Source organism: Bolinopsis microptera, chromosome 4 (genome assembly GCF_026151205.1).
Source record: "Bolinopsis microptera isolate Bmic1 chromosome 4, MBARI_Bmic_1.0, whole genome shotgun sequence".
Taxonomy (NCBI): Eukaryota; Metazoa; Ctenophora; class Tentaculata; order Lobata; family Bolinopsidae; genus Bolinopsis; species Bolinopsis microptera.
Window position 1 is genome coordinate 13,609,557 of NC_087075.1, and position 19,265 is coordinate 13,628,821.

Consider the following 19,265-nt stretch of genomic DNA (forward strand, 5'->3'; position numbering starts at 1 on the left):
GTGTTGTAATTAGTTTATATGTTTTGAACTGTTGAAATTTACCCAGCCCTAATATATTCTAACAACCTTAAAGAAAAGCAAACTAGTTCTTTGTGTTTGTTTTTCATCCTACTTTCTGCATTTATCAGCAACTACAATTACAGTGAGTACACTTAATATTATTTACAGATGTGCAAAGAATCATAAATCTAGTCGAGCAAATTTTAGAAACTGACCAGAAATCTGGTGCTTTCCATTTTGAATGGCAAAATTGAGAAGATCTTAATAATGTCAAATGATTATCTACCCTACTCTAAAGTTATCAATTACTAACCCCAGGAACGAAGACGATGCTGTATAAAGACTATACGAATGTTGATAGAAGAGTGAACAGAGATGAACAGGAAAGAAAATAAAGGATATCAGCTCCAATGAATTAATGAGAATTAGTTAAGGTTAGAAATTTTTCGTAACATGGCAATGCAATGTTGCAATCTGGGAGGGGGCTTATAAGTAACACAATAAATACAGGGTGGGCCAAAAGTCAGTACCCATACGTTGGCCTTAATAGCTCCGCCGTGTTTTATATTTGAGAGCTGTTGCATTGCAAATGGCACACTGTACTTACTGGTTCGAGGATTCCGTCGTCAAAATTTGAAAATTCGAATATTTTAGACCACGCCCATTCAATATTAAAACACCTATATTGTTTTCTCTGAACTTGCTGAACGCCTAATTTTTTCAGAGACGGTAGATTATCAAATGTTGCATATGATCTAAAGACATGAGGCAAAACAAATTAGAAATGACGAAGTTATCAAGCATTTTCTGTATCTCGTTAACAGAATTGACTGGGTGATTATGTGACACCGTGACACGACACCTTAATTGGGCACCCTCAACAATTCCCATAATGTTTAACGGGGTAGTTAACGGGGTCACCTTATCACGTGATTAGGTAAACCAATCACCTGATCACACGTAATGAATAAACTCGTTATGCTTCATATCTCGGTCATCTGAAAAGCTACAGTTCTAATTCTTTCAGGACAAACGTAATTCGAATGGCCAAACGCAATTCAATAACATTTAGCTTGATCCGACTATCCAAACTATCAAATAAATGTGAAAATGAACCTCTATTTGAAAAAAATGAACGCGAATATTTTTCGAGTTGACAAATTCCTCGAACCAGTGGTGGTACTAAGTCATACTAGAAAGAAGTATTTAAATTGGGCACTCAGTGACTGAGCTATAAAGACCAACGTATGGGTACTGACTTTTGGCCCACCCTGTATCTTAGTGAACCTGCCCACCTTTGACTGTGTTTATAAATCACTTATGACCTAATTTCCAATATTCATCAATTAATTTCGATTTTAAATACCTGCACGAAGTTGCCTTACATATATAAGAGAATCTTTTTACTGTAGCAGCATTCCCAATTGACTATGGTGTAGAGATTGCAGTTGACTGCATGTCAGGATTCAAATTAGAGGGACACAGCGCCATCACTTGTGTAAAAATAAAAATGTTCACTGAAACAGCATCTTGCCAACAAAGTAAAAACTAAATGTCTTGGTTCAAATATATTTTACAAAAAAAATGTCAATAAACTTCATTACTGAAATAGGCAGGGGAAAAGTGGCATTACGTTGGATTTGAATGTCCAAAAGGATTTCTCAACGGAATATGGGGCCATCTACTTAGGACGTCCGCCAAAATCTCAGATTTACAGACCACCCCCTCCCCCTGTCCGGGTGTGTCCGAATTTTTAAAACCACCCCTCCCCCGGACGTCCAGAGTTCCAGCTACTTTTAAGAGTACAAATAAAACCAAGTCAAATTCATAGTTAATAAAATGTTTAGTTACTTAAAATAGAAAATAATACATTTAGTGCCGAACAAGTTTACTTTTAGCACAGTTCTACAGATACATTTAAGTACATTTAACTTTAAGTACCCGTTTAAAATACAGGTATCTAAACTTGCAGAGTAAATAGTGTCAAAGAGTTGAAATAAATGGGACTTTTTCGTTAATTCTACCAAAATTTCCGGACGTCCGGATTTTCAGAAACCACCCCCCTCCCCTTGTCCGGATTTGTCCGAAATTCCAAAACCACCCCCTCCCTAATTGCCGGATGTCCTAAGTAGATGGCCCTTATGGTAGTTAGGACCCCTACGAACATAATCATACTTTTCACCAATTTTGTATCTCACGGAAACACCACTTTTTCCCCACTTTTTAGTTTTACCACCTTTCTGGTTTGCCAAATAACTTTAGTTGTGAACGTCGTAGAAGGTTGCAGATATGACTGATCTTCACGACTTTTACTGATATGTTACATTCTATCCAAATATGAAAATATTTGTAATCGTGAATCTATAGTTAGACTTAGAGTAGTACAGGAAATTAATCTGTAATCGCAATCCTAAAAATAGTGTCCCCCGGGATACTGGTTGGAGTTATTCGTTTTTAATAATATTCGCCTAAATTGCCTTATCTAGGGTTAGCACATATTACAATTGACACGTATTCTTTACTTGTTAGCCAAGTGATCCTTTTCCAAGACGTTCTTAATCTGCACACATTTTAAAAGTCTGGCTTCATAGAGCCACTTACTTGTCCTTACCAGAAATGTCAGAACCACGAGTATAATCGTTCACATATTACTTGAGCAAAATTTCGCCATCTTAGACCCCTCCCTCACCACAATAATCTCCTGACTCTCAGCACACCACTAACTGGTAGTTATTGTGTACTGTGAAGAAGTAATTACACTAGCGCTCTACCAAAATCCCCTCCCCTCCAGACCAGGGACAAAAGGAAATCGCGGAATCGCGATTTTTCCCATTATTTGCGAGTAGTCATAAAGCCTACCTTAATGAGACCTGGTCAATGCGCATAAGAAACCGGGTTTTGAATAAAACATTCTGCACAAAATTTTAGGGGACCTCTGGTATTTTTTCTGCCATGAGCATTTGTATCGTTTTTGTGACCGACTAATAATCTGCGTTTAAATTTAGGCACTAGGCCGTTTTAATGTAACGTAGGATTAAATTTACAGAGCCGAACTTTTGTAAAGCCTAGGATAAGAGAATGTTCTAGAATTGCCCCGGTGCAGGGAGAAATGATAAACAATTTAGTCAGGGGAAAAGCGGCATCCAGATCCAGTCTTATCCTTAAATTGGACATAACTCACTCAAGTAACTTCTATATGAAACACCAGAAACCTTTTTCTTGATTTAAACAAAAATGAAGGAACAATTTTAAGATTAGAATAAGATTTAATTAGCAAAATCACAATAATTGTCAAATGCGTTAAAAATTGTTTGTATTAAAATTCGTCCTACAAATTGGAAAAAATTTAAAGCCAATTATTTAATCAGTAATATACTGAAATCGTTAAAAAGTGAAGTTTATATGTGTCAAATTGTCAAACCCAGTCATTAGATATTTCACAGCATTTGTTATCGCATCTTTAATTAACAGTTGTCAATAAAATCTTGTGCCATTATTCAGTTATCTAGTAATCTAGGGCCATGGTTTTAGCATGTTGAATCGCAAATTTCTGATCTGTTTTCCATCTTGTATCCTTCCCAAACCTAAACTAATCTGGTAGATCAGTAACAGACCCGGCTGTGGAGTAGATGGAATCCAGATGGTACATCATCATGCTGACGATATCCATCGCGCTGTTTATAGGTCTTTGAGCTCCTAGCCTCTCCTGACGTTGTTGATTATTGATAAGTAGGTTTAGTTATAAAGATTAAATTAATGAGTGTTTTTATTTTGGGGACAACTTTTTAGAGTCAACTATTTTAGGAAAGGGAAGGAAACAATCCTACCGGAGGAGAATCTTTGAAGTGCTCAAATATGTCACTTGATTCAATTTCGCTTTTTCCAAACATTTCCCGCCATTTCTCCGCCGTTTTTGGTTCCGGTTCTTTTTCAGAACTTTTTAATTCTGAGGCCCTGAAAGGAAAATCACAATTGATTTCAATTGATTTGTCCAAATATTGTGTCGAAAGAAGCTGATAACCAGCCATTGCCTAGTATAGTAAAAGTATTATGACTCTTAAAGTTAAATAAAGCTCCTAACAATGCCTTAATAATACTAAAGCAACAATTCCCTTGCTTAGAGGCAAAACAGCTAGAGCTAGCACTTAAATAACGAAATATAATTAACAGTAACTACTTTGAAGCAGAAGAACTAGAGCTACTTAAACCCCCTTACTTTGAAGCAGAAGAACTAGAGCTACTTAAACCCCCTTACTTTGAAGCAGAAGAACTAGAGCTACTTAAACCCCCTTACTTTGAAGCAGAAGAACTAGAGCTACTTAAACCCCCTTACTTTGAAGCAGAAGAACTAGAGCTACTTAAACCCCCTTACTTTGAAGCAGAAGAACTAGAGCTACTTAAACCCCCTTACTTTGAAGCAGAAGAACTAGAGCTACTTAAACCCCCTTACTTTGAAGCAGAAGAACTAGAGCTACTTAAACCCCCTTACTTTGAAGCAGAAGAACTAGAGCTACTTAAACCCCCTTACTTTGAAGCAGAAGAACTAGAGCTACTTAAACCCCCTTACTTTGAAGCAGAAGAACTAGAGCTACTTAAACCCCCTTACTTTGAAGCAGAAGAACTAGAGCTACTTTCACAATCAGAACAGTCACAGATCTCCGTCACCTCAACCAGCTTCACCCTGGTCTCACCTTCCTCCACATTAGAGACTGATTTCTCCAGCTTTGGAGCTGGGACGTTAGTTTACAGTTAGGAGTTTACATTTAGGTTACAGAATGACGAATTAAAAGATTTGCGGGATGAGAAGTTAGTAAATTTTACGACTTTTTGGCTTTTGCCATGAGCCTTATATTTAAGCATCAATATTCTGATTTGTTCGGTGACGAACATCTTATCTGGATGGAATATCACATCTTGTTTATTAGAAACGTACAGCAAAACCCCGATTTACCGCGGAGTTTGCAGGGGAAAGGTAAAAGTGCGGTATATCGGGGTTTTGATTGACATAACATTTACATGTTTATTCTTAATTTGGGGGAAGGAAATAGCTGCAGTAAATCGAGGTATGTATGACTATACCCATTACCCACCCTTGTGTCCCCTATGAACTGAGCTGGGAGAATAACGCAACAAGTTTGTAGCGCTCCACTTGAAGAACTTGAACTGTTCATGGCACTCTTTACAGGTACCGAAGTAGTGCTTGTGTCCGGCAACTCGTAACTCACTCCTTCTGAACTGGGGAAATGTTCTGTTTTAATAAACTGTTTGTCAGTTCATTTTATCAGACTTTATTTGAATGGACATTGATAGGACGTTGGAGGCCCTAGCATTCATCAAGGTAGTTAAATTAAATACATTAAATGAGGCCCCTTCCAGCCATTGCCACTGCGAATTTAACCTAAAACCTGCCCAGTTAATAGCGAAGACTGCGAAATTACCACTCCTGCCTAGTAATCTAATTTACCCTGTCCAGATCAGCAGTATATTACACTAAATCCGCAGGTTTTCTCTTAATTTTTTATGTCAAAACCTGCCTAATTAACTAGTGATCCTGCATCAACAGCGCAGGTATTTGTTATTTGGCAGGTTTTCTATTAACTTGGCAGGATTTGCTATAAAATTATCAATCCTTTCCGGATGGATTACGGCAGTGATAAAGTTAAATCGGCAGGTTTTCCATTAACTTGGCAGGATTTTTTATAAAATTATCAATCCTTGCCGGATAGATTACGGCAGTGATAAAGTTAAATCGGCAGGTTTTCCATTAACTTTGCAGGATTTGTTATAAAATTATCAATCCATGCCAAATAGATTATAATGCTATAATCTTATTATGGCAGCGTTAAATTTATAAATTGGCAGGTTTCTTTTATCTTTCTTTTAAGTTCTTAAGTTATTTGGAATTTTGCTTATTTGGCACCAAAACTAAAAGTCAATAAAACCGAGTTGATTAGCGCAGTCAAGAAATTGGCCGGAGTTGATAAAAAGCTGACAACCATGGCACTGAATCTCCAAATGAGAGGTATAGTACGCTATATACTTATATAGTACGGTACCGCAACAATTGACCCCCTCCCCCCCCCCCCCCCCCTCCGACAAATGACCCCCTGATGCAATCTACCCCCGACAATTGACCCCCCATGTAATTACACTGGGGTCAATTCAGGGTTAGGGTCAGGGTTAGGGTCAGGGTTAGGGTCAGGGTTAGGGTCAGGGTTAGGGTCAGGGTTAGGGTCAGGGTTAGGGTCAGGGTTAGGGTCAGGGTTAGGGTCAGGGTTAGGGTCAGGGTTAGGGTCAGGGTTAGGGTCAGGGTTAGGGTCAGGGTTAGGGTCAGGGTTAGGGTCAGGGTCAGGGTTAGGGTTAGGGTTAGGGTTAGGGTTAGGGTTAGGGTCAGGGTCAGGGTTAGGGTCAGGGTTAGGGTTACTGGGTAACACGACTCCTGTCAGCGACATCTGTCCGACAGCGACATCTGTCCGACTCAGGGTACCAGAAAAACGACATTTGTCCGAAATTGTGATCTGATTTCAATACAACACATTTCCAATTAGAGACGTGATCTGAACTGTTAATTTGAATACGTTACATACATACATACATGTTACATGGTAAGGTCTCCTCCTAGTCGTTGGAGTGGCCTGCATCACACACATCGCGTTGGCGGCGTAACATATGTCTCCACTGTACTCGGTTGGTAGCCAAAGCTTCTGTCGTGTTGTTGTCGATGTTTTCAACACCTGTAAACTTAGCAGCATCTTCGAGTACGCAGGACTTCCAGTTCTTACGGGGTCTGCCCCTTGACCTCTTTCCATAATTTGGCTTCCAGTTCAACAGAAACCTCGGTAGTCTAGAGTCTGGCATTCTAACTACATGTCCATACCAACGTAGCCTGGCAGCACTGATGAAAGTCTCGACTGACTTGATGCCAGCCCTCCTAAGAACTTCTTCGTTGGTCACATGAAAGAACCATTTAATCCTAAGGATCCTTCTCAAGGAGGTTTGATGGAAAACCTCGAAGCGTTTCATCTGCTTTTTGGTGGTGTTCCAGACTTCAGCTCCATACAACAAGATGGTGAGGACAGCAGCCCTATAGATCCTGATCTTGGTTGGAGTCTTTATAGTTCTGCTATTCCAAATGTTCCAGAGCTGATGAAAGGCGCCATTAGCCTTCTGGATACGGACATCCAGGTCTCTGTTGATTGTCCCATCCCCACTGATAGTTGCACCCAGGTAGACAAAGTTGCTAACCTGCTCGACGGGTTCACCCTCAACCGACAGCTCAATACAATCATCCTTGATGAAAGGTCGCTGGGAGGCGCACTTGCTTACAGCCATGCATTGGGTCTTCTTTGCATTTATTCTGAGCCCAGCGTAGGAGCTGTAATGAACTAATAGATCAGTTGACTCCTGTAGGCCTTCCCCTGAGTTGTCCATAATAGCCATGTCATCAGCATAATCGGTGTCCAAAATGACCTTTTCCTCGACCGTCTTCGTCTCTTTCTGCAGCACTGCGCCTTGACTGATGATCTTGTTGGTCTCAGCCAGAAATGCAGAAAAGTTTAGGCAGAAATTAAAGACAGGAGGTGCTTGAATGTCACCCTGACCTGTGCCTGAGTTAACATCAAACCAGTCTGTCAGCTCCCCATTAACCCTCACGGCACTCATGGTACCCCCAAAAAATGACTGAAATATTCTGACATATTTTTCAGGCAGCCCATAGTGTCTCATACTGCACCAAATAAAGTCCCTTCTGATAGAATCGAACGCTGCCTTGAAATCGACAAAATTAATGTAAAGAGGAATGTTAAACTCAAGACATTTATGAATAATAGTTCGGAGAGAATAAATCTGATCAATACATGAGCGGTTCTGTCTAAATCCGCACTGATTCTCCCTGAGAAGACACTCCATACCAGCATGTAACCGCTTAAGAAGAATCATCTGAAAAAGCTTAGATGCTGTAGACCTTAAGGTGATCCCTCTGTTGTTCCCGCAGACTGAAGTGTCTCCTTTCTTCCCAATAACAATGATTACACCCTTTAACCAATCTTCAGGAACAGTCTCTTCTTCCCAGACTTTCTTGAATAGACACTCTAGTTGATCAACTAGAGCACTCGCACCATACTTCAGTTGCTCGTTAGTTATCCCGTCCACTCCTGGGCTTTTGTTGTTCTTAAGCTTTGTCAGGGAATAACTAATCTCGTCTCTGGTGGGTGGTCCATCCGAACAAGAGAGAGAATTAAAGTGGGGTTGGGGTGGTACTGTATCAAGGTCGGCAAGGTCGACACTTGATAATGGAGGGTTCAGAAGTTCAGTAAAGTGCTCCTTCCACCTATCCCTCTGCTGTTGGGGATCCGTGATCTTCCTACCGTCCTTGTCCCGGACACAAGATGCTTGAGGCTTCTTGTTCTTACCAGAGATCTTCTTGATCTTTGCCCATACCTCACGCTGCTGACCTTTGCTCGCTGCTTCCTCAAGATCAGTAGCTACTCTAACTGCCCAGTTATTGTCGTCTAGCTTGCTGCTTTTCTTGACTAACTTATTAAGTTTAGAATACTCTGACCTGTTAGCGTCCGAGTTTGGGTCTTTGCGCTTAAACTGTGCCCGCTGAATCAATAAATCCTTGGTATTCCGTGACAGGTGTTGCTCCTTTGACTTCCGGGGTCTTTTGCCTAGTACCTCCAGTGAGACATCAGTGACGGTCTGACTGAGATTGCGCCACATATCCTCGAGGTTGACCTCACTATCCAGACTTGCAAATCGGTTTTGAAGAGCCACATTGTACTCTGTAACCGTAGTACTATCCCTCAGGCGCTCAATGGCAGGCACATTGGGCCTGTTGGCGTTGATCTTTGTCACTGACTGAAGTTTGATTTTCAGCAGTCCTAGAACCAGATAATGATCGGAGCCGATGTCTGCCCCGCGACATACCCTAACATCAAAAAGTGACTGACGAAACCGCTTTCCAATGCAGATATGATCTATCTGATTGACGGTGAGCCCGTTGGGGGACCGCCATGTTCCCTTGTGAATTTTCTTGTGCTCGAAGAGAGTTCCCCCGATGACAAGCTGGTTCGTCGCACAGAAATCCACAAGTCTTGTCCCGTTGTCATTTGATGAGCTATGGAGTGATTCCCCACCGATGACCGCTTCACTTCCATATCTGCCTGATGTTACTTTTGCATTAAAATCGCCGAGCAGTAACTTGATATCGTGACGAGGTAGCCCATCAAATGTATCTGTGAGTGTCCTATAAAACTTATCTTTCTCACTCTCCTCTGCACCCTCAGTTGGAGCATAGGCCACAACAACAGAGATGTTGATTTGCTTACTATGCAGCCTAGCAGTTAAAACCCGCTCCGATGTGGGAGTGAACGATATCAGGGAGTTTCTGATTCGTTTTGAAAGACTGAGACCGACTCCCTGTCTCTTGATCCCGTCGATTCTACCGGAATGGATGAGTAGACTGCCATTGTCCAGTAGAGTGGTGCCAGATCCAGGCATGTGAGTCTCGGTGATCCCCAAAAGATCCAATCTGTACTGATCAATGTTTTGACTAAGTTGGTAGAGCTGTGTAGATGAGCTGACAAGAGATAGAACGTTCCATGTTCCAAAACGTAAAAACTGTTTGCAATAATTTACTGGATTGGATTTGTTGGAAGCAGGGTCAACATGGATGATCTGTTGACTAATAAATCTGGTCGGATGACGAGTACCCCCTCTTCTCATCAGGCGACTGGGGTCCCGTAGGCTTTGCCCAGCCTCCGTCATGCTGGAACCATCCGTCCTTGAATTGGAAGTAGCACTCCGTCCATTTGATGTGTGTGTTGTTTCAGAAGCGTTGTTATTTGAGGTGGAAGGGATGCTGGCCCTTCGCACCCGATGAACTGCATGCAGTCCTAACGAGACAGATGTCCCGGTTATATTTTTCGACCTGTACTGGTCTAGAGCCGCAGTGTTCTGTTACCGTTCACCTGTTTTAACTGGAATCACCCAGAACAGGCTACTAAGCTTAACAGTGGCACCTCGAGAAGGGTGTGGCTCTTCACCACGCACTACGGATCTTGGGCTCGGAGAGGTTGTGTAAGACACTTCACGAGCCCCTGGAGTTTTGGAAAACCCCTTAACCACTAGTTTTGGAAAACCCCTTAACCACTAATAAGAATACGTAACATTGCCAATTTGAGATATGATCTGAGCCATAGTGTACTACTAGTTTATTTTCGACCTAGGCAGGCAGGCATGAAGCAACTGCGTTGTGAATGGCGAGCTCGTAGTCCATGAGAATGTATTGTGGTTGGTAGCCCCAAGGCCTCAGAAGCCCAGGTGTCTATCTCCTCGAACATGTTGCGGTAGAGGGTCGTCGATTTTCCAGGAATGAGTCCTTAGAAGAGGGGGAGGTGCCAGCCGTCAGGGAAGAGTCCGTGGACTGTGAAGAGCTGATGGAAGAGATTAGGTGCGGATTTGAAGGTACCGTTGGGCGTTGACTACGCAATGCTCCGCGTCCACCATATGATCTGCGTTCTTAGGAGTCCCCCAAAGGAATGATCGACGAGTCTGTTCGTCCCATCCAGAGTCCCAGAGCATCATTGGACTGTTGTCGGTAGAGAGGATTTAGTTTGCAGGAATGGATAGCGTTTCCAGATCTCTCGGGTCTGTTTGCTGCAGATCTGGGTCTGTTTACTGAAGATTGGTTGCCATTGTGGATTGCGATAACTGATCTCCATACGGCTGCTATCCTATATGTACTCATGTAGGCTGTGTCCTGTGATGTGATCGACAGCTTGTTAGTGTACGGCTAGCACAATCCTGTCCTTAAATAGTCAATCACGTATCGATGGATCAGATCTCAATGGATCAAATCAGCATTCGAACAATGGGAGCAACGTCACGAAATTACCCGTGAGTTTGTGAAATACGAATGTGAACCGAAATTACAATATGATCCGAAATTCGGACAGATGTCGCCAAAAACGACTCCTGTCCGACAGCGAAATCTGTCCGAAATCCCCAATTCGGCTGTCGGACAGATGTCGCTGTCGGACAGATGTCGCCCAATCGGGTTACTGTTAGGGTTAGTATAATAAATATATTTGTTTGGTCAATTGTCGGGGGGGGGGGGGTCAATTTTCAAGTATTATATCACTTGCACCGTTTAGCTCCACGTGGTTTCTTAAGCTTAAATACTTAACTGTCCTGTCAAGATAAAGTAAATCACTATCACCTCTCATTCTTAATAAGTTAGTAAGCAAGCATCTGATCATTTTAAAACAGTCACCTCCCAATTTAGCAAGTTCTTACATCTATATTACAGTCTACACCCTTCAATAATGAGATAATATGTTTGGCCGGTAGAGGGTCCGCAGTAGTCCCATTACAGCATTACCTCATTACCTTAGCATTGCTGTACAGTGTACAACTACTATAAGAGTATAAGATATACATCCTTCACCAAAACTGGTTTGTCCGCTTTCTATTACTAATTTTCCGCTGAAAGTGCCACATCAGTGATCAATTAATATTGGTAAATAGCAATAATTTGAGTTATAGGTTGACCTCCCACTTAGAGCATATGTGGGAGGTCAACCTATAAATTATAGTACGAGCTATTTCCAATTCGTGAATACGAATTTCGATTAAGGTCCAACTTATTAAGTGTCACTTTAACGTGTGACAAATTTCCGATCAAATATCTCATAATCTGAAAATAACTGCATATTTAGAACTATTATATTAATTGTAATTGAAGATTCTTTCAGAATCACTTCATTCACTAAATCTTACAATGTGAACAATGAACAGGTAGAGGCACTGCAACTGAAAAAGTGCTGTCCTCACTACTTAAGAACATAGCAATCTAATCTAAAAATGGCAACCTAAGAACTGAAGTTAAGCAAACAGTTATTTTCCAATAATCGGTTTTTATACAGGGTGGGCCAAAAGTCAGTGTGCAAACGTTGGGTCTTATACCTCCGCTGAGTTTTATATTTGAGAGCTGTTGCTTTGCAGATGGCATACTGTACTTACTGGTTCGAGGATTCCGTCGTCAAAATTTGAAAATTCGAATATTTTAGACCACGCCCATTCAATATTAAAACACCTATATTGTTTTCTCTGAAAATCCTGAACGCCTAATTTTTTTAGAGACGGTAGATTATCAAATGTTGCATATGATCTGAAAAAATGAGGCAAAACGGATTAGAAATGACGAAGTTAACAAGCATTTTGTGTATCTCGTTAACAAATTGACTGGGTGATTATGTGACACCGTGACACGACACCTTAATTGGGCACCCTTAACAATTCCCATAATGTTTAACGGGGTAGTTAACGGGGTCACCTTATCACGTGATTAGGTAAACCAATCACCTGATCACACGTAATGAACAAGCTTGTTATGCTTCATATCTCGGTCATCTGAGAAGCTATAGAACTCTCATTCTTTCAGGGCAAACGTAATTCGAATGGCCAAACACAATTCAATAACATTTAGCTTGATCCGATTATCCAAACTATCAAAAAAATGTGAAAATGAACCTCCATTTGAAAAAAATGAACGCGAATATTTTTCGAGTTGACAAATTCCTCGAACCAGTGGTGGTACTAAGTCATACCAGAAGGAAGTATTTCAATTGGGCACTCAGTGACTGAGCTATTAAGGCCAACGTTTGCACACTGACTTTTGGCCCACCCTGTACTTTTATACTCAAACTTATCATAGACCCCGTGTTGGTAACAGTGGATAATATGCAGTGGCGAAACGTACCTAAGAGGCCGCAGCTGCACCCCCCCCCATCCCCTTCCGCATAGCAGGGGTTGCCGGAGTGTCGGGCGGTCGTTTCGCCACTGACTAGTGACTGCATGTATAAAAGTATAAACTATAGAGCCATGTAGGCATGTAGCATTCTGTACTTCTGTAGCTTTGCACAAACCAAGTCTCAGTCCTACACCCTACCTAGTAATAAGGTTATACGATCATTACAGTATTCCACATTGTACACTCAAATTATCCAAAACCCCTGCCAATATAGGTTTAATCACGCCACAAGTTGATTCAAATTATCTCAACTTACGCAGGATTTGCGTTAAATCTGCAGCAGTCGACTTTATATTTAACGGAAAACCTGCCAAAATAGAGCAAACCTGCCGAGAGTAGGTGAAAGGTGAGGCAGGTTTTGTGTTAATTTTGCAGGCTTTTCTATAAATCAACAACTCGATTAAATAATTACGTGAGATAAATCTCTGCACGAATACGATAAATAGGCAGGTTTTCGGTTAATTTTGCAGGAATCATTTTAAGACTTCAAATTGATTATCAGTCTTAACCCATTAGGGACGATAGGGTCGTTTACGACCCACCTTTTCTAGAGGCTATAGAGGACAAACCATAATACTAAACGCAACGAATCTTTCGCACATATGCTCAAAATTTATTGGGCTACATTATTGACTTTCCAGTCGAGACCCAATTAATTACTAACAACTAAATAATTAGGCTAATTAGTCGTCATAATTGGAAAATATTTCACTTTACTTCTTGCCTTGATTGGGACATTAAAACTTTATGTAGGCTTATTTTGTTGAGGACAAAATAGTTGCGGGCAACGATTTCCTTGAGACATATGAAAAGCCCGTGATAATCAGATGTTCACAAACAGAGCTAGACGCTGTTTACTAACTGCGGTCGCATACGACCCACTCGTCCGGGTCGCAAACGACCCATCACAGTTTTTCGGCTTTAACTTCTGAAACAAAGACGTTAGGATAAAATAAAAACTGTAGCATAAGTTAAAAACATATGGTCAATACTGTGTAACTCTAACCTTTTAAAAATAAAGAATGTGGGTCATTAACGACCCACTCGGCTCACTTGCTTATTACTACATATGTCCATGTAACTTCTTGAATTCAGCCTAAAGCATGACATCATAAGTTCAAAATCGCCTCTCAGCAAGTGATAATCATCATAAACTGCGAAAAATCGGTTAAATGGATCATTAGCGACCCACTAGGACCACAAAATTGATTAATTAAATATAATGTTGTCAAACTTTTACAAATATTAGTATAAAAACATGTTATATCTTGGTCATTACTCCTGTACGTTGATTTAACTTTTAAAATCGATCAACTGGGTCAATAACGACCCACTCGGAAGTTGAACCACCTCATCAATTATTATCAGTATCATGCTGTTCCACCATCAAGAAAGACACTCGTAGGTCTTAATTCCACGCAAACCACGGGTGGCTGACTACTAGCCCTTCTGAGATCCAGGGCCAACTGAAGGGCCGTCATCACTCATCAAAGAGCTGCGAGAATAACACTACTGCATATGCCTGGAGTTGCATCCTGACTATAATACTATGGTGCGTGGAAATCTGTACCGAAAGGACCGTGGCCGTGCCGCAAAAGAAAAGGAATCGGCCCTCGTTCCTAACTTGCTAGGTAATAGCCATGCTGTTGTTGTTGCTTATTAGATTCTGTTACCTTTTTCGTCAATTTCGAATCTTGGTAAACGACCTGCTACAACCCACCGCTTGAGACCCAGGGTCCCACGGTGATCAGATCATGTCACTCAAGAAAAATCCCCTGAACGAAGTATACGAGATATCATGTAACCTTGCGTAAATACTGAAAGACGAGTGGTCAAATTGCATATTCTAATCCAACATGCCAATATGTTTTTTTCATTCCTAGAAAGTACGAGAATAACTAAACAACTGCTGCATTCAGATGGCTACATCTACAGCTCTGTGAAGAAGGACAAGGAAAAAGCCCCCCCCCCCCCCATTTGGCTGGCGGTGCTGCAACCTGCAATCTCTCAGACAACTACCTCGTTTTGGGTAACAAACCCCGCAACAACGAGGCAGCTTTCAAAACGAAAACAAGTATTACGTAATCGGCCGAGAGGGAGGGGAGTTTCCAAATGATTAAGCTTGTGTAATTTTGACATAATAGCTATGTGGTGGGGGGGGGGGGGGGGGCGTAAAAATTGTCCAATAAGTGATTACGTAATATATGAACGGCCACTAAGAAGTAAAGAAAGGGAGCTGCGAAGAGAGTAGATGCAGCTATCTGAAATCTGAATCCAGCAGTTGTATAGTTCTTCTTGGACGTTCTAGGAATCGGGAAAAGATAGGCATGTTGTTTGCTGTCTCACGACATTACGGTCGTGTACTAACAGCTGATAAACTCACCTACCTATCAATCCAATTCTGCCCATTATTCGTCAGTCATTGGGTGACGTGATCTGCAGATTACCGTGAGACTCCAGATCTCAGAAGGGCTAGTAGTCAGCCACCCGTGGTTTGCGTGGAATTAAGACTTACGAGTGTCTTTCTTGATGGTAGAACAACATGATACTGCAGATAATTAATGTCGTGGTTCAACTTCCGAGTGGGTCGTTATTGACCCAGTTGATCGATTTTAAAATTTAAATCAACGTACAGGAGTAATGACCAAGATATAACATGTTTTATACTAATATTTGTAAAAGTTTGACAACATTATATTTAATTAATCAATTTTGTGGTCTTAGTGGGTCGCTAATGACCCATTTAACCGATTTTTCGCAGTTTATGATGATTATCACTTGCTGAGAGGCGATTTTGAACTTATGATGTCATGCTTTAGGCTGAATTCAAGAAGTTACATGGACATATGTAGTAATAAGCAAGTGAGCCGAGTGGGTCGTTAATGACCCAAATTCTTTATTTTTTTAAAGTTAGAGTTACACAGTATTGACCATAAGTTTTTAACTTATGCTTTTTATTTTATTTTATCCTAACGTCTTTGTTTCAGAAGTTAAAGCCGAAAAACCGTGATGGGTCGTTTGCGACCCGGACGAGTGGGTCGTATGCGACCATAGCTGTATCTTTTAAAGTAAACGAGATACAGATTAGCTTTTTTGGATATCTCATTTTTGCTGTAAAGTGACCTAGTGTGTTAAACGGCATCAAAATCGGCAAACTTTAAAACTCGTCGTCCCTAATGGGTTAATGTAAAACCTGCCAAATTAGGTGGCAGGTGGCAATGGCTGGAAGGGGCCTTAAATGAATGCCTTCGAACGTCCGATAAGGTATTCAAACAATATCAATAAATTTGAACATCAGTACACAATACCGCACCCCATATTTTTTATATTTTAACCACACATATACCACACCCCTTACCTCGTTTGAGTCACCACAGAGGTAACAGCTACAGAGATAACGCCTGTCGACCCCCTTCGTACTCTGCTCCAATGACACAGCAGCTGAACACTTGTCACAGTATGTGTTACCAGTCTTCTTTCCCGACATTCCTACCTCCATCTGATCCAGCTGGGATTAAAATTTAAAAGTTAATAAAAATAAAAATTTGAAAAAAGAAGATTTCATGCTATTTCGTGATACTTATATTACGGTAACAGTTGGTTAAACTATCATGGTGTAAATTTTATTTGACCTCCGTAGTTGCGATCTCGACCATTGAAACAAAGAGTTTGCAGAGGAGAAATACAATGTACATACAATGTATAATGTACAAATGTACAATGTACAAGATACAATGTAAAATGTATCATGATTACATACTCATGTATTATTATTTTGTTATTTTGAAATGTTAAGTCAGCATCATGATCGTATAGTCGATGCCCGATGGTATACCCAATGAATACCACGATAGAGGAGCTATCAATTTCAGACGTATTAAAAGCTATTATAGAAATAGCAGCAAACAACATCATAACTTTGAAAAAAATGACGAAATGTATTTTTAAGAAGATCATGATGGCAGATTTATAAATTAAAATTAGAATTCTCAAGCTTTTGACGGAAATAAGTCAGAAACATAAATACAGTATACGTTGTTTCAACAGCAATGCAACTAACTACTAGTAATTCAAGAGTACTTTAAGCCTTAAGGTGGGAGAATTATTTAAACTAGGTGCTTACACTTTTCACAGACGTTTATAAACATAATTATATACAATTATGATTAAAGGAAATAACATAAAGTGTAAGCGCATCTTGGTTTTTTTCTATATGCTTTATATTAAACAATGATAAATAAATATATTGCCTTTTTGAACTGATTATTCAATTTTAACCTACAAATGAACATTTCAACATTAAAAAGACAAACAAATACCTCATTCAGCTGGGAACAGTTCGGGCATGCAAAGGAGTGAAGAACTGATTTTCTGGATATCAGCTCAATAGACAGATTACTGCACAGCGGTCCAAACGTTAATAACATGCTGAAAAATAATAAATAATAATTTAATTTAATAATATAAATTATTAGTTTACATATATAAATTAAAAGTTAGTTTGATTGTAAAACTTTATTTAATAACGTGCCGATCTATTACAAAAAACAAATTTTTGATTACCTAGCGAGCCTCAATGATTTACTATATTGAGTTGAACAACTTCTGCAGGTCATGTTAAGCTAGTAACCTAGTAACCTAGTAACCTAGTAACCTAGTAACCTAGTAACCTAGTAACCTAGTAACTTAGTAACCTAGTAACCTAGTAACCTAGTAGTATTACCTGGCGAGTCTCAATGATTTACTATATTGAGTTGAACAACTTCTGCAGGTCATGTTAAGCTAGTAACCTAGTAACCCAGTAACCTAGTAACCTAGTAACCTAGTAACCTAGTAACTTAGTAACTTAGTAACCTAGTAGTAGTAGTATTACCTGGCGAGTCTCAATGATTTACTATATTGAGTTGAACAACTTCTACAGGTCATGTTAAGCTAGTAACCTAGTAACCTAGTAACCTAGTAACCTAGTAACCTAGTAACCTAGTAACTTAGTAACCTAGTAACCTAGTAACCTAGTAACCTAGTAACCTAGTAACCTAGTAACCTAGTAACCTAGTAACCTAGTAACCTAGTAACCTAGTAACCTAGTAACCTAGTAACCTAGTAACCTAGTAACCTAGTAACCTAGTAACCTAGTAACTTAGTAACCTAGTAACCTAGTAGTAGTAGTATTACCTGGCGAGTCTCAATGATTTACTATATTGAGTTGAACAACTTCTACAGGTCATGTTAAGCTAGTAACCTAGTAACCTAGTAACCTAGTAGTAGTAGTATTACCTGGCGAGTCTCAATGATTTACTATATTGAGTTGAACAACTTCTACAGGTCATGTTAAGCTAGTAACCTAGTAACCTAGTAACCTAGTAACCTAGTAACCTAGTAACCTAGTAACTTAGTAACTTAGTAACCTAGTAACCTAGTAACCTAGTAACCTAGTAACCTAGTAACCTAGTAACCTAGTAACCTAGTAGTAGTAGTATTACCTGGCGAGCCTCAATGATTTACTATATTGAGTTAAACAACTTCTACAGGTCATGTTAAGCTAGTAACCTAGTAACCTAGTAACCTAGTAACCTAGTAACCTAGTAACCTAGTAACCTAGTAACCTAGTAACCTAGTAGTAGTAGTATTACCTGGCGAGCCTCAATGATTTACTATATTGAGTTGAACAACTTCTACAGGTCATGTTAAGCTAGTAACCTAGTAACCTAGTAACCTAGTAACCTAGTAACCTAGTAACCTAGTAACTTAGTAACTTAGTAACCTAGTAACCTAGTAACCTAGTAACCTAGTAACCTAGTAACCTAGTAACTTAGTAACCTAGTAACCTAGTAACCTAGTAACCTAGTAACCTAGTAACCTAGTAACCTAGTAACCTAGTAACCTAGTAACCTAGTAACCTAGTTACCAAGTAACCTAGTAACCTAGTAACCTAATAACCTAGTAACCTAGTAACCTAGTAACCTAGTAACTTAGTAACCTAGTAACTTAGTAACCTAGTAACCTAGTAACCTAGTAACCTAGTAACTTAGTTACCTAGTAACCTAGTAACCTAGTAACCTAGTAACCTAGTAACCTAGTAACCTAGTAACCTAGTAACCTAGTAACCTAGTAACCTAGTAACCTAGTAACTTAGTAACCTAGTAACCTAGTAACCTAGTAACCTAGTAACCTAGTAACCTAGTAACCTAGTAACCTAGTAAGCTAGTAACCTAGTAACCTAGTAACTTAGTAACCTAGTAACCTAGTAACCTAGTAACTTAGTAACCTAGTAACCTAGTAACCTAGTAACCTAGTAGTAGTAGTATTACCTGGCGAGCCTCAATGATTTACTATATTGAGTTGAACAACTTCTACAGGTCATGTTAAGCTAGTAACCTAGTAACCTAGTAACCTAGTAACCTAGTAACCTAGTAACCTAATAACCTAGTAACCTAGTAACCTAGTAACC

The 19,265-nt window shown here is 40.0% G+C and overlaps 1 protein-coding gene across 1 annotated transcript; it reads right to left on the reverse strand.

The window, feature by feature from the left end:
• Positions 1–4,602: 4,602 nt before the first annotated feature.
• On the reverse strand, positions 4,603–10,584 carry LOC134813829 (uncharacterized). The gene is made up of 4 exons (XM_063821708.1): positions 10,472–10,584; positions 7,387–9,580; positions 5,091–5,235; positions 4,603–4,730 (listed from the first exon to the last, which is right to left on the reverse strand). Exons 1-4 carry the CDS (start codon positions 10,582–10,584, stop codon positions 4,603–4,605), a joined length of 2,580 nt encoding a protein of 859 aa, XP_063677778.1.
• Positions 10,585–19,265: the final 8,681 nt, after the last annotated feature.